The 15,000-nt window shown below is 44.9% G+C and overlaps 1 protein-coding gene across 1 annotated transcript in view; it reads left to right on the top strand.

The window, feature by feature from the left end:
- LOC143276028 (pre-mRNA-splicing factor SYF1-like) overlaps window positions 1–15,000 on the top strand; it is a 51,812-nt gene that overhangs the window by 10,224 nt on the left and 26,588 nt on the right. The window contains exons 7-14 of the mRNA XM_076580413.1: window positions 715–859; window positions 1,185–1,257; window positions 2,781–2,859; window positions 5,595–5,714; window positions 8,626–8,726; window positions 10,177–10,252; window positions 12,271–12,357; window positions 14,123–14,236. Coding sequence (XP_076436528.1) covers window positions 715–859; window positions 1,185–1,257; window positions 2,781–2,859; window positions 5,595–5,714; window positions 8,626–8,726; window positions 10,177–10,252; window positions 12,271–12,357; window positions 14,123–14,236 — 795 coding nt within the window. The remainder of the gene's footprint in view (window positions 1–714; window positions 860–1,184; window positions 1,258–2,780; window positions 2,860–5,594; window positions 5,715–8,625; window positions 8,727–10,176; window positions 10,253–12,270; window positions 12,358–14,122; window positions 14,237–15,000) is intronic.

Below are 15,000 nucleotides of genomic sequence, written 5' to 3' on the forward strand. Positions count from 1 at the left end.
TGTGACAACAATGAACATCGACAACACTGTGATCAACATGAATGTGACAACAATGAACATCGACAACACTGATGAACATGAATGTGACAATAATAAACATCAACAACACTGTGATGAACATGAATGTGACAATAATAAACATCGACAACACTGTGATGAACATGAATGTGACAATAATAAACATCAACAACACTGTGATGAACACGAATGTGACAATAATAAACATCAACAACACTGTGATGAACACGAATGTGACAACAATAAACATCGACAACACTGTGATGAACATGAATGTGACAACAATATACATCAACAACACTGTGATGAACACGAATGTGACAATGATAAACATCAACAGCACTGTGATGAACACGAATGTGACAACAATGAACATCGACAACCCTGATGAACATGAGTTTCAGTTTCAGTTTCAGTAGCTCAAGGAGGCGTCACTGCGTTCGGACAAATCCATATACGCTACACCACATCTGCCAAGCAGATGCCTGACCATGAATGTGACAATAATAAACATCGACAACACTGTGATGAACATGAATGTGACAATAATGAACATCGACAACACTGTGATCAACATGAATGTGACAATAATAAACATCAACAACACTGTGATCAACATGAATGTGACAACACTGAACATCGACAAAACTGTGATGAACATTGAAAAGCGATGGATTGACCTTCCTTGTTGTCCAGGCAAGAGACATCTACGAGGAGGCCATCCAGACGGTGATCACCGTGCGCGACTTCACCCAGGTGTTTGACGCCTACGCCCAGTTTGAGAAGAGCAGCATCGCGTCCAAGATGGAGGCCATGGAGGACAAAGGGGCCACAGAAGAAGGTGGGTTGGGGGGGGGCGTGGGCAGGGTTTGGTACAGCCACATGGACAGCAACAGGATCAATGTTTTGTTTTTGTTTTTTTTTGTTTTTTCATTTCCTGTTGTAAGATAACTCTGTATAATCCATTTGAAGATAACTCTGTGTGATCCGTTTCGAGATAACTGTATGATCCATTTGAAGATAACTGTATGATATGATCCCTGTGAAGATAACTCTGTGTGATCCATTTGAAGATAACTGTATAATCCATGTGGAGACAACTCTGTATGATCTGTGTGAAGATAACTCTGTTGTTGATGAACTGGTTTCGGAAAAAAAATTTCCAGATGACTTGGAACTGGAGCTACGACTGGCGCGTCTGGAATCTTTGATGGATCGTCGGCCATTGTTGCTAAACAGGTAAGACCTGTATGTAAATAGATAGATTGTGTGTGGAACAAAACCAAATGAACCGTAGGGGATATGGGTGTAGGGGTTGGGGGAACAAAACCAAATGAACTGCAGGGGATATGGGTGTAGGAGTTGGGGGAACAAAACCAAATGAACCACAGGGGATATGGGTGTGGAGGGGTTGGGGGAACAAAACCAAATGAACCACAGGGGATATGGGTGTGGAGGGGTTGGGGGAACAAAACCAAATGAACTGCAGGGGATATAGGTGTAAGAGTTGGGGGAACAAAACCAAATGAACCACAGGGGATATGGGTGTCGGAGTTGGGGGAACAAAACCAAATGAACCGCAGGGGATATGGGTGTAGGGGTGGGGGAATAAAACCAGATGAACCACAGGGGATATGGGTGTGGAGTTGCTGGGGGAGCAAAACCAAATGAACTACAGGGGATATGGGTGTAGGGCCAGGGGAACAAAACCAAATGAACCACAGGGGATATGGGTGTGGAGTTGTTGGGGGAACAAAACCAACTGAACCACAGGGGATATGGGTGTGGAGTTGTTGGGGGAACAAAACCAAATGAACCATAGGGGATATGGGTGTGGAGATGTTGGGGAAACAAAACCAAATGAACCACAGGGGATATGGGTGTGGAGATGTTGGGGAAACAAAACCAAATGAACCACAGGGGATATGGGTGTGGAGGGGTTGGGGGAACAAAACCAAATGAACCACAGGGGATATGGGTGTGGAGGGGTTGGGGGAACAAAACCAAATGAACCACAGGGGATATGGGTGTGGAGGGGTTGGGGGAACAAAACCAAATGAACCACAGGGGATATGGGTGTGGAGGGGTTGGGGAACAAAACCAAATGAACCACAGGGGATATGGGTGTGGAGTTGTTGGGGGAACAAAAGCAAATGAACCACAAGGGATATGAGTGTGGAGTTGGGGGAACAAAACCAACTGAACCACAGGGGATATGGGTGTGGAGTTGTTGGGGGAACAAAACCAAATGAACCACAGGGGATATGGGTGTGGAGTTGTTGGGGGAACAAAACCAAATGAACCACAGGGGATATGGTTGTGGAGGGGTTGGGGAACAAAACCAAATGAACCACAGGGGATATGGGTGTGGAGGGGTTGGGGGAACAAAACCAACTGAACCACAGGGGATATGGGTGTGGAGGGGTGGGGGAACAAAACCAAATGAACCACAGGGGATATGGGTGTGGAGGGGTTGGGGGAACAAAACCAAATGAACCGCAGGGGATATGGGTGTGGAGGGGTTGGGGGAACAAAACCAACTGAACCATAGGGGATATGGGTGTGGAGTTGTTGGGGGAACAAAACCAACTGAACCACAGGGGATATGGGTGTGGAGTTGTTGGGGGAACAAAACCAAATGAACCACAGGGGATATGGGTGTGGAGGGGTTGGGGGAACAAAACCAAATGAACCACAGGGGATATGGGTGTGGAGGGGTTGGGGGAACAAAACCCAAGGAAGCACGATGTTTGTCTGTGCAGTGTGTTGCTGCGACAGAACCCACACAACGTCCACGAGTGGCACAAGAGAGTCAAGCTGTTTGAGGGGAAGCCACAGGAGGTCAGTGGATGGCTGTCAGTGTCTGTGTCTCTGTGCGTGTGTATGTGTGTGTGTTGTGCCTGTGTGTGTGTGTGTGTGTATGTCTGTGTGTGTGTGTGTCTGTGTGTGGGTGGGTTGCAATATTTCTTCATTCCCTTCTCTTTTATTTTGGCTCCACTGTTGTTGCTGTTGTGCATATTGATGTTTTTGTGCGCATAATGAGGTACAATCTTTGTTTGTCAATCCACAAAGTATGAGGAAATGATGAATATCGATATATGATGTAGTCCCACATGTGTTAGATGAAAATGATTTTTATAAAACAAACTTTAATCCAACAGTACCCCTGAAAATGGAGTATGGCTGCCTACATGGTGAGGTAAAAACGGTTTATAGACGTAAAAGCCCATTCGTGTGCATATGAGTGAACGTGGGAGTTGCAGCTCACGAACAAAGAAGAAGAAGAAGATTGTCCCAAGGAGAGTGTGTTGCTGCAGTGCAGCACCACACCCTGTTCCCCTCCCCCCCCTTCTTGTTTTTGTATTTGTATTTTTGTATTTGTATTTCTTTTTATCACAACAGATTTTTCTGTGTGAAATTCGGGCTGCTCTCCCCAGGGAGAGCACGTCGCTATACTACAGCGCCACCCATTTTTTTTTGTATTTTTTCCTGCGTGCAGTTTTATTTGTTTTCCTATCTATTATTATTCTGTCTGTTATTGATTTTTTTTCTTTTCTTTTTTTTTTTTTTTTCCACAAGTGATTTTTGTTCACTATCAAAGTGGATTTTTCCAGCAGAATTTTATCGGGAACAACCCTTTTGTTTCTGTGGGTTCTTTTGTATGTCCTAAGCACATGCTGCACATGGGACCTTGGTTTTATTGTCTTCTCAAAAAGACGAGAACCCAAACTACCAAACAATAATTATATAGGGGGGGGGGGGGGGGGGGGGTTCTCAAACTCGCGATCCAGTGCGAAGACTGGGACCTGTAGACTCTCACTTCCTCATTGGGCCCAGTCACCTAAGGCAACTGCTCCACTTTGTAAACTGTGTGCGTGTTGGTTTGGGGGTTTTTTTGTTTTGTTTTTTTTGCATGTGTATGATTTACGTGTTTACATGATTTGTCCCTATTTCTTCCTTCTTCTTCTTCATCTGCGTTCACTCGTATGCACACGAGTGGGCTTTTACATGTATGACCGTTTTTACCCCGCCATGTAGGCAGCCATACTCCGTTTTCGGGGGTGTGCATGCTGGGTATGTTCTTGTTTCCATAACCCACCGAACGCTGACATGGATTACAGGATCTTTAACGTGCGTATTTGATCTTCTGCTTGCGTATGCACACAAAGGGGGTTCAGGCACTAGGCGGTCTGCACATATGTTGACCTGGGAGATCGTAAAAATCTCCACCCTTTACCCACCAGGCGCCGTCACCGTGATTCGAACCCGGGACCCTCAGATTGACAGTCCAACGCTTTAACCACTCGGCTATTGCGCCCGTCGCCTATTTCTTCCAATTACTTCCAGTGTTAGCCAAAGTCATGCACCCCTTTCGAATTCCTGCCCCATCCCCCCCCACAACTGACCACCAAAATCAGCTGCATTGTCTGTGTGTTACTGTGCAGTTATTTTGTTGTTTCTTCTTGTTTCTGTATGTGTGTGTGTGTGTGTGTGTGTGCTGGTGGCGCTGTGAACACACAACCAAAGTGTGGAAATTTGTACACGCCTTATGGAAATGAAAAGTTGATTGATTGAAACTGACAACATTGAACACGCCTTTTACTCCTGCCCCAAACTCGCCGAATTTTGGAAACATGTGGAAACAGTTCATTCTCTCCCGTTACAATACGCTGATCCCCGTGAATGAAAAAGTAGCGTTGTTCGGCACAACGAAAATGGATATCCCAGATCATGAAAAGAGAAAAAAAATCAATACGATTCTGTTGATAGCAAAACTGTCCATTTCTAAATTCAAATATAATGGTAGGTGTAAGAATCTGTATCTTATCTTTGAAACCGAGCTCAAATTACGTAAGATGTGATCTATGTCTATCAAGATGCCCGAACACTTATAGTTTATACAAACCCACATAAAACTCAAGTGGTAAAATCAAATGTACACATGCTTAAAGAACTTCGATAAAACTAATGCCTCCAGAGAGAGAGAGAGAGAGAGAATGAGATCGTGTCTACCTCGCCTCTTTCAGACATTGTGCATGAAACTACCATGTATGTGATATATGTGTTGCATGGCCAAGAAAATGTTTGAGCATGGCAATGGTATTTGTATTTGTATTTGTATTTCTTTTTATCACAACAGATTTCTCTGTGTGAAATTTGGGCTGCTCTCCCCAGGGAGAGCGCGTCGCTATACTACAGCGCCACCCATTTTTTTGTATTTTTTCCTGCGTGCAGTTTTATTTGTTTTTCCTATCGAAGTGGATTTTTCTACAGAATTTTGCCAGGAACAACCTTTTTGTTGCCGTGGGCTCTTTTATGTGCGCTAAGTGCATGCTGCACACGGGACCTCGGTTTATCGTCTCATCCGAATGACTAGCGTCCAGACCACCACTCATGATCTAGTGGAGGGGGAGAAAATATCGGCGGCTGAGCCGTGATTCGAACCAGCGCGCTCAGATAGATTCTCTCTCGCTTCCTAGGCGGACGCGTTACCTCTAGGCCATCACTCCACTGGTAAGAAGACAGATTACGAGGGAAGGTGGGGAAAAAAGTTGATTGATTGATTCATTGCACAGATCATCAACACGTACACAGAGGCCGTACAGACAGTGGATCCCATGCAGGCCTCAGGTCGGCCACACACACTGTGGGTGGAGTTCGCCAAGTTCTATGAGCAGGCCGACCAGATTGAAGACGTGAGTTGGCCTTTTGTTCAGATATATTCTTTCCTCTTTTTTTTTTCTTCTTTTTTTTTTTTCTTTTTTTTTTTTTTTTAAAGACACAAGTTGTTTGGTTTCACACACTGTGGGTGGAGTTTGCCAAGTTCTATGAGCAGGCCGACCAGATTGAAGACGTGAGTTGGCCTTTTGTACAGATACATTCTTTCCTTTCCTTTTCTTTTCTTTTTTCTTTTTTTTTTTTTTTTTTGCTCCACTGTTGTTGCTGTTGTGCATATTGATGTTTTTGCGTGCATAATGAGGTACAATCTTTGTTTGTCAATCCACAAAGTATGAGGAAATGAATATCGATACATGATGTAGTCCCACATGTGTTAGAATGAAAATAATATTTATAAAACAAACTTTAATCCAACAGTACCCCTGAAAATAGAGTATGGCTGCCTACATGGTGAGGTAAAAACGGTTTATACACGTAAAAGCCCATTCATGTACATATGAGTGAACGTGGGAGTTGCAGCTCCTTTTCTTTCTTTTTTAAAGACACAAATTGTTATTTCTTTCTTGATTACACCGGGATTACAGATTTACACACTGTTGGTGATCAGAAACTCTAGGGAGAGCTGGACAGTACAAGGTCTTCAGAGAAGAAGCCCCCCTCAGTCAAGTGTTTCGGCCCTCCAAGGGGGCCGGGCCGCACCCAGGTCATGACTCCTGGATGCCCTTGTATTGCCGCCTTTTCTTTTTTTTTCTGTTTTCCTGGTCCTCAGCAGGTTCGAACCCGCGCCTCCAGGGTGGTCGCCACTTCAGGACTGAGTCACCTTTTCTGGCAGACGTTTTAACCGCTGAGCCATCATACGCCTAGTTTGAGTAGGGAAATTTAATCCTTATTAAGTTTACTTTCATTCTTTCTCGACCAGATGGGTGGAGTTTGCCAGGTTCTGTGAGTAGACTGACCAGATTGAAGACATGAGTGGGCCTTGGTTCAGATTTTAAATCTTTTTTCCTAGACACAGATTGTGATTTCTGTCTTGTTTGGTTTCACACACTGTTGGTGGAGTTTGCCAAGTTCTATGAGCAGGCCGACCAGATTGAAGACGTGGGTGGGCCATTGTTCAGAAATAGGATTTTTAGGGAAGGTTAAAACGGCGGAAGGAGAAGATTAGGCCCTGCCTTCCTTGTGCCATGCCCTAGTCATAGTGAGTATGAATTGGGCCTTGCCTTCCCTGTGCTGTGCCCTAGTCATAGTGGGTATGAATTGGGCCCTGCCTTTCCTATGCCGTGCCCTGCTCATAGTGGGTATGAATTGGGCCTTGCCTTTCCATTGCCGTGCCCTGCTCATAGTGGGTATGAATTGGGCCTTGCCTTTCCTATGCCGTGCCCTAGTCATAGTGGGTATGAATTGGGCCCTGCCTTTGCTATGCTGTGCCCTAGTCATAGTGGGTATGAATTAGGCCCTGCCTTCCCTGCTCATAGTGGGTATGAATTGGACCTTGCCTTTCCTATACTGTGCCCTACTCATAGTGGGTATGAATTGGGCCTTGCCTTTCCTATGCCGTGCCCTAGTCATAGTGGGTATGAATTGGGCCTTGCCTTCCCTGTGCCGTGCGCTAGTCATAGTGGGTATGAATTGGGCCTTGCCTTTCCTATGCCGTGCCCTAGTCATAGTGGGTATGAATTGGGCCTTGCCTTTCCTATGCCGTGCCCTAGTCATAGTGAGTATGAATTGGGCCTTGCCTTTCCTATGCCGTGCCCTAGTCATAGTGGGTATGAATTGGGCCTTGCCTTCCCTGTGCTGTGCCCTAGTCATAGTGGGTATGAATTGGGCCTTGCCTTTCCTGTGCCGTGCCCTAGTCATAGTGGGTATGAATTAGGCCCTGCCTTCCCTGCTCATAGTGGGTATGAATTGGACCTTGCCTTTCCTATACTGTGCCCTACTCATAGTGGGTATGAATTGGGCTTTGCCTTTCCTATGCCGTGCCCTAGTCATAGTGGGTATGAATTGGGCCTTGCCTTCCTTATGCCGTGCCCTACTCATAGTGGGTATGAATTGGGCCTTGCCTTCCCTATGCCGTGCCCTGCTCATAGTGGGTATGAATTGGGCCTTGCCTTCCCTATGCCGTGCCCTAGGCATAGTGGGTATGAATTGGGCCCTGCCTTTCCTATGCCATGCCCTAGTCATGGTGGGTATGAATTGGGCCTTGCCTTCCCTGTGCCGTGCGCTAGTCATAGTGGGTATGAATTGGGCCTTGCCTTTCCTATGCCGTGCGCTAGTCATAGTGGGTATGAATTAGGCCCTGCCTTCCCTGCTCATAGTGGGTATGAATTGGGCCTTGCCTTTCCTATACTGTGTCTTACTCATAGTGGGTATGAATTGGGCCTTTGCTTTCCCTATGCCATGCCCTAGTCATAGTGGGTATGAATTGGGCCCTGCCTTTCCTATGCCGTGCCCTAGTCATAGTGGGTATGAATTGGGCCTTGCCTTTCCTATGCCGTGCGCTAGTCATAGTGGGTATGAATTGGGCCTTGCCTTTCCTATACTGTGCCCTACTCATAGTGGGTATGAATTGGGCCTTGCCTTTCCTATGCCGTGCCCTAGTCATAGTGGGTATGAATTGGGCCTTGCCTTTCCTATGCCGTGCCCTAGTCATAGTGGGTATGAATTGGGCCTTGCCTTTCCTATGCCGTGCCCTAGTCATAGTGGGTATGAATTAGGCCCTGCCTTTCCTATGCCGTGCCCTAGTCATAGTTGGTATGAATTGGGCCTTGCCTTTCCTATGCCGTGCCCTAGTCATAGTGGGTATGAATTGGGCCTTGCCTTTCCTATGCCGTGCCCTAGTCATAGTGGGTATGAATTCACTGTCCTGATGGTCGTGAAAGGCTCTGTGGACCTTCTACCTTTTAACCTTTTATGTTGTGTGATGTACAGGCGAGGTTGATCTTCAGCAAGGCGGTTCAGGTGGAGTACAAGCACGTGGACGACCTGGCCTCTGTGTGGTGTGAGTGGTCAGAGATGGAACTTCGCCACGAGTAAGTCCCTGTACATCCACACTGGATTTTTTTTTTTTCTCTCTTTTCTATTTATTCTTTTTTCAGGCTGTGGAACTCTCTCAGTTGTTGATTCGTTCGTCTCCATCGCTGTGTGTGTGTGTGTGTGTGTGTGTGTGTTGATGACAACAGTAACAGCAAAGAGGCACTTGTTGCATTGGTTGTTTGTGTGTGTGTGTGTTGATGACAACAGTAACGGTGTGTGTGTGTGCATGTGTGTGTGTTAATGACAACAGTAACAGCGATATGTGTGTGCATGTGTGTGTGTGTGTGTGTTGATGATAACAGTAACAGCAATGTATGTGTGTTTGTGTGTGTGCGTTGATTTCAACAGTAACAGCGATGAGGCACTTTATACATTGGTTGTGTGTGTGTGTGTGTTGATAACAACAGCAGTAACAGCGATGAGGCACTTGTTACATTGGTTGTGTGTGTGTGTGTGTTGATGACAACAGTAAGAGCAATGAGGCACTTGATACATGTGGTTGTGTGTGTGTGTGTGTGCGTCTGTGTGTGTGTTAATGACAACAGTAACAGCGATATGTGTGTATGTGTTTGTGTGTGTGTGTTGATGACAACAGCAGTAACAGCGATGAGGCACTTGTTACATTGGTTGTGTGTGTGTGTGTGTTGATGACAACAGTAACAGCTATGTTTGTGTGTGTGTGTGTGTTGATGACAACAGTAACAGCGATGAGGCACTTGATACATTGGTTGTGTGTGTGTGTGTGTGTGTTCATGATAACAACAGTAACAGTGATGTGTGTGTGTGTGTGTGTGTGTTGATGATAACAACATTAACAGCGATGAGGCACTTGATACATTGGTTGTTTGTGTGTGTGTGTGTGTGTGTGTTGATTTCAACAGTAACAGCAATGAGGCACTTTATACATTGGTTGTTTGTGTGTGTGTGTGTGTGTTGATGACAACAACAGTAACAGCGATGAGGCACTTTGTGCATTGGTTGTGTGTGTGTGTGTGTGTTGATGACAACAGTAACATTGATGTGTGTGTGTGTTGATTTCAACAGTAACACTGAAGAGGCACTTGATACATTGGTTGTGTGTGTGTGTGTGTGTTGATGACAACAGTAACAGCGATGTGTGTGTGTGTGTGTTGATGACAACAGTAACAGCGATGTGTGTGTGTGTGTGTTGATGACAACAGTAACAGCAATGTGTGTGTGTGTGTGTGTTGATGACAACAGTAACAGCGATGTGTGTGTGTGTGTTGATGACAACAGTAACAGCGATGTGTGTGTGTGTGTGTGTGTGTATGTGTGTGTTGATGACAACAGTAACAGCGATGTGTGTGTGTGTGTGTGTGTGTGTGTGTGTGTTGATGACAACAGTAACAGCGATTGTGTGTGTGTGTGTGTGTTGATGACAACAGTAACAGCGATGTGTGTGTGTGTGTGTGTTGATGACAACAGTAAAAGCGATGAGGCTCTGAAGCTGATGCAGAAAGCAACAACACCCCCACCCCGTAAAGTGGCGTACCATGATGAGGTGAGACGATTGTGGTGTAGATGTGTGTGTGTGTGTGTGTGTGTGTGTGTGTGTGCAATTCTGTTGATGATGTTTGTTTGACTTTTTTTTTTTTTTTTTTTTTTTTTTTTTTTTTTTGCCAGAAGTATTTTTCCTCAGTTCTGTTGTATTGGTATTTCTTTTTATCACAACAGATTTCTCTGTGTGAAATTCGGGCTGCTCTCCCCAGGGAGAGTGCGTCGCTACACTACAGCACCACCCATTTATTTGTTGTTGTTTTTTTTTTGCCTGCATGCAGTTTTATTTGTTTTTCGTATTGAAGTGGATTTTTGTACATAATTTTGCCAGGAACAACCCTTTTGTTGCCGTGGGTTCTTTTACATGCGCTAAGTGCAGCTGCACACAGCACCTCGGTTTATTGTCTCATCCGAATGTTGGTGAGTATTCAAAATTATTTTGAGAACATAAAATGACCATGATTTGGTTGCGCATTTGGTTGTGTGTGTTGAGGTTTGTGTGCACAGTGTGGGTGGGTGGTATGCTTGTGTGTGCACATATATGCTTGTGCTTTGGTTGTATGTGTGTGTGTGTGTGTGACTGAGTGTGTGAGTGTTTCAGTGTGTGTGTGTCTGAAAAAGTGCATGTGTGTGTGTTTTGTTTGTATATGTGTGTGTGACTGAGTGTTGGAATGTTTCAGTGTATGTATCTGAAAAAAAAATGTATTTGTGTATTTGATTGTATGTGTAATGTGTGCACATGTGAGCACATGCTAACTTCTTTGTTTGTAGGCCTTAACTCCCATGTTGACTTCTGTACACAAGTGGGCTCTTACTTGTATGTTGTGTTTGTGGTTTTTTTATCCCCGCCTTGTAGGCAGTCATACAGCAGTCCCTAAAACCTCTATGTCATGTTGTTTGTTCGTAATTCACAACTGAATCAAAGTTTAGGTTGTGAAAGCAGAGCGAAGATCAGTAGTTCCAAATGATGGAGTGGAGTGACGGCCTAGAGGTAACGCGTCCGCCCAGGAAGCGAAAGAATCTGAGCACGCTGGCTTGAATCCTGGCCACAGTCACCAGTATTATCTCCCCCTAAACAAGACCTTGAGTGGTGGTCTGGACGCTAGTCATTCGGATGAGACCATAAACCAAGGTCCCATGTGCAGCATGCTCTTAACGCAAGTAAAAGAACCCATGGCAACAAAAGATTTGTCCCTGGCAAAATTCTGTAGAAAAATCTACTTCAATAGGAAAACGAATAAAAAATAAAACTGCAGGCAGGAAAAAATACAAATAAAAAGGCTGGCGCTCTCAGTGTAGAGACGCGCTCTCCCTCGGGAGAGCAACCCGTATTTCACACCGAGAAATCTGTTGAAGACCCCGCTGTTTCAGTTGTACTGATATTTTTGTCCACGGTAGTTCGAAACTGCGTCCTATCCATGCTGTGTGTATGTGTGCGCGCATTGGTTTAGTTTAGTTTAACGTCTTGTCACTGTTTAGGGATATTAGACGGGTACAAAAAAAAGAAAAAGAAAAAAAGAAGAAGAAGAAAAAAAAGTATGTGTGCATAGGAGATGAGGCGTGGGGTACATGAGAAGGGGTGGTGGGATGACTATAGTGAGTAGTGGAAAACGAAGAGCTATGAAGGACTGTATTAACAGTGAATTATAACATGAATTACAACAGTGAGTTAAACATCTACATAACAGTAAAAAAAAAAAAAACATGCTAATGATGATATAAATGTAAACATCAAAGCGTGCGTCGGTGCGAGTGCGCTTGTGTGGGCAAATGAGTTGGGCAAGTTGGTGTCATGATGTCTGTTTGAAGTTTGTGTCGATTGATATATTTTGTTATTTTCAGAAAAGTTTATGAGTTTTTGTGTGTGTTGTTGTTGTTATTGTTGGGTTTTTTGTTTTTTGGGTTGTTTTTTTTTTTTACATGTGAAGCACTTTGAGTTTTGTTTGAGAAAAAGAGCTGAATAAGTTTTCATTATTGTTATGATTTTTACTGACACTGTCATTCATGTTGATTGTTTGACAGACGGAGAAGGTTCAGGCCCGTGTGCACAAGTCGCTCAAGGTTTGGTCACTGTATGCAGACTTGGAAGAAAGCTTTGGCACGTTTAAGGTAAACAGACCTTTTTACGCCCTAGCATGCACTCACATGCTGTACCCACACATGCACAGCCGTAATGTGCATTTACACATACACATACGCACACGCACACATGCACGCACACACACACACACACACACACACACACACACAAAAACACACACACACGCCCACCCACACACATGCAAGCACACGCACACGCATACACACACGCATACGCACACGCACACACACACACGCACGCATGCGCGTGCGCGCACGCGGGCGCACGCACACCCATCCTCACACACACACACACACACACAATCCGCCTCCCCCACGCCCCCTCTCCCCACCCCCCACCCCCTCCCTACACACACACACTTGTTCCACAGAAGGTGGGATTTCCTGAAGATCAAAAATGATAATGAGATCTTTTTTTTTTTCTTTTTTTTTTAATAGTTTTTCTAAGCATGTTGCATCGTTCTAGATCACTTACTAGTATCCCTAAATGTTTCTATTATAAAAGATTCAAGAATGGAGAGACTGCCGTTCTGGGATAGGCGTGTCAAGCCTCAACCGATGCTGCGTCAGAAACATTACCCACAGCGTAACTCAATAGTCTCCTGAGACTAAAGGACGTCTTCCATATACCACTGGCATCCATATATTTTATGTTTTTAGATTTTGAATATCCATGGCTTTTTTGAAGGCTACATGTAATTAAAGAAAAAGGAGGAGCAGGGTGGCCTCATGGTTAAGACGCTTATCTGCCAAATACTGTGTCTACGAGGGTCTGTGTTCGAATCCGGCTCTCGCCCTTTCTCCCATGTTTGACTGGAGAATCAAAACGAGCATCTGCTCATTCGGATGGGACGATAAACCAAATTCCTGTTTGCAGCACGCACTCGGCGCACTGAAAAAGAACCCACGGCAACAAAAGTGTAGTCCTCTGGCAACGTTCTGTTAAAGAAACCCACTGTGATAGGTACACAAACATATAAGCAGGCACTCAAGGCCTGACAAGCGCGCTGGGTTGTGCTGCTGGTCAGGCATCTGCCCAGCAGATGTGATGAAGCATATATGGATTTGTCCGAACGCAGTGACGCCTCCTTACGAAACTGAAACCGAGAACTGGAACTAAAGAAAAGTGAATACTCATTCCAAAGAGGGGGGGGGGGGGGGGGGAAGCTTTTGAAAAAGAATTACTTTTCAACAACTGAAAAAAAACAAAAAAACTTATCGGGCCAAGTAGTTTTGTGACCTGTTGTGATTCATCATCAGACACAAAACGAGAGCGCCAAAGAATCAATAGACAGACAGAAAATAAGAAAAAAAACATAGCCGTATGCAGAGCACAGGAGCAGGAGTCAAGATGGCTGCCGGAAAAAGAGGGCGCTAGTCAGGGATGCAAAGGGGAGGTAACCTACTTCAGGAGGTTATCGGCCGTAGCTACTTTTGTTTTCCTCCTCATAGGCGGGTAGTAGTTTGCACAGGACAGGAAACGGACTCCCTGCCGGAGTCTGCACTAGTGGGTCACAGTCAAAAGAGGGCGCTAGCCAGCGGGACAAAGGGGAGGTTACCTACTTCCAGGAGGTTATCGGCCGTAGTTTCGCTTTCTCCGCATAGGCGGATAGTAGTTTGCACAGGACAGGAATGGCAGACCCCTGCCGGAGTCTGCACTAGTTGGGTCACGGTAAGTATGTTATTTAAACATAATTTTAGATAGAAAATTTCCTTTTAGGAAGAAAATTTCCTTTTAAATGTAAGTATGTCATGTGGTGTACGTCCCTTACAGACCTGCAAGGCGGTGTATGATCGCATTCTGGAGCTCCGCATCGCCACGCCCCAGATCATCATGAATTACGGGATGTTTCTGGAGGAGAACAACTACTTCGAGGAGGCTTTCAAGGTAAACGTTGTGTGTGTTGTTTGGTTGGTTGGATTTTGGTGGTGGTGGTTTGTTTTTGGCGGGGTTTTTTTTATATGCGGTTGGCTGGTTTGGTTTAGTTTTTACTCTTTTTTTTTTTTTTTTTTTTTTTTTTTCGGAATGATTCAGCGCTTGTAGCTTTTAGAGGCGTTTGATTGGCTAAGAGCGGAACCGGGCAAGACGGGTCGTCTTTTCACTGTTAGCCGCGCGAAATGTGGCCAAGCAGAGCAAACCGATAGGCCTAGTTTGCATCAGTTTGACATGGTAAGTATATGTATCACCAAACATGGAGTATAATACAAACTCCTCCTACTAAAAGAATCTTGGTAAAAGTCGACTTACATGGGCCAAAAGAGGCGACGTATCGAGCCACAGGCTCTTCTCCAGGCAGAAGGTCTGCACTGGATGTTAATCAGCACCGGTGTTGGTCTCGGCTTGTGTGCTTGCCCAGCCTTGAGGTCACATGTTTCAGAGCTAGCGGCTGGTGTTTGTAGCAATCTTTCCAGAGCCGCAGCAAGGCGAATGGTGTTTGTAGCAAACTTTGCAGTGTGAGAGCAAGGAGAGTAGTGTTTTTAGCTAAGTCTTCTGTGTCAGAGTAAGGAGAGTAGTGTTTTTAGCAATGTCTTCTGTGTTAGAGCAAGGAGAGTACTGTTTTTAGCAATGTCTTCTGTGTCAGAGTAAGGAGAGTAGTGTTTTTAGCAATGTCTTCTGTGTCTGAGCAAGAAGAGTAGTGTTTTTAGCAATGT

This window comes from Babylonia areolata, chromosome 31 (assembly GCF_041734735.1).
Source record: "Babylonia areolata isolate BAREFJ2019XMU chromosome 31, ASM4173473v1, whole genome shotgun sequence".
NCBI classification, from domain to species: domain Eukaryota; kingdom Metazoa; phylum Mollusca; class Gastropoda; order Neogastropoda; family Buccinidae; genus Babylonia; species Babylonia areolata.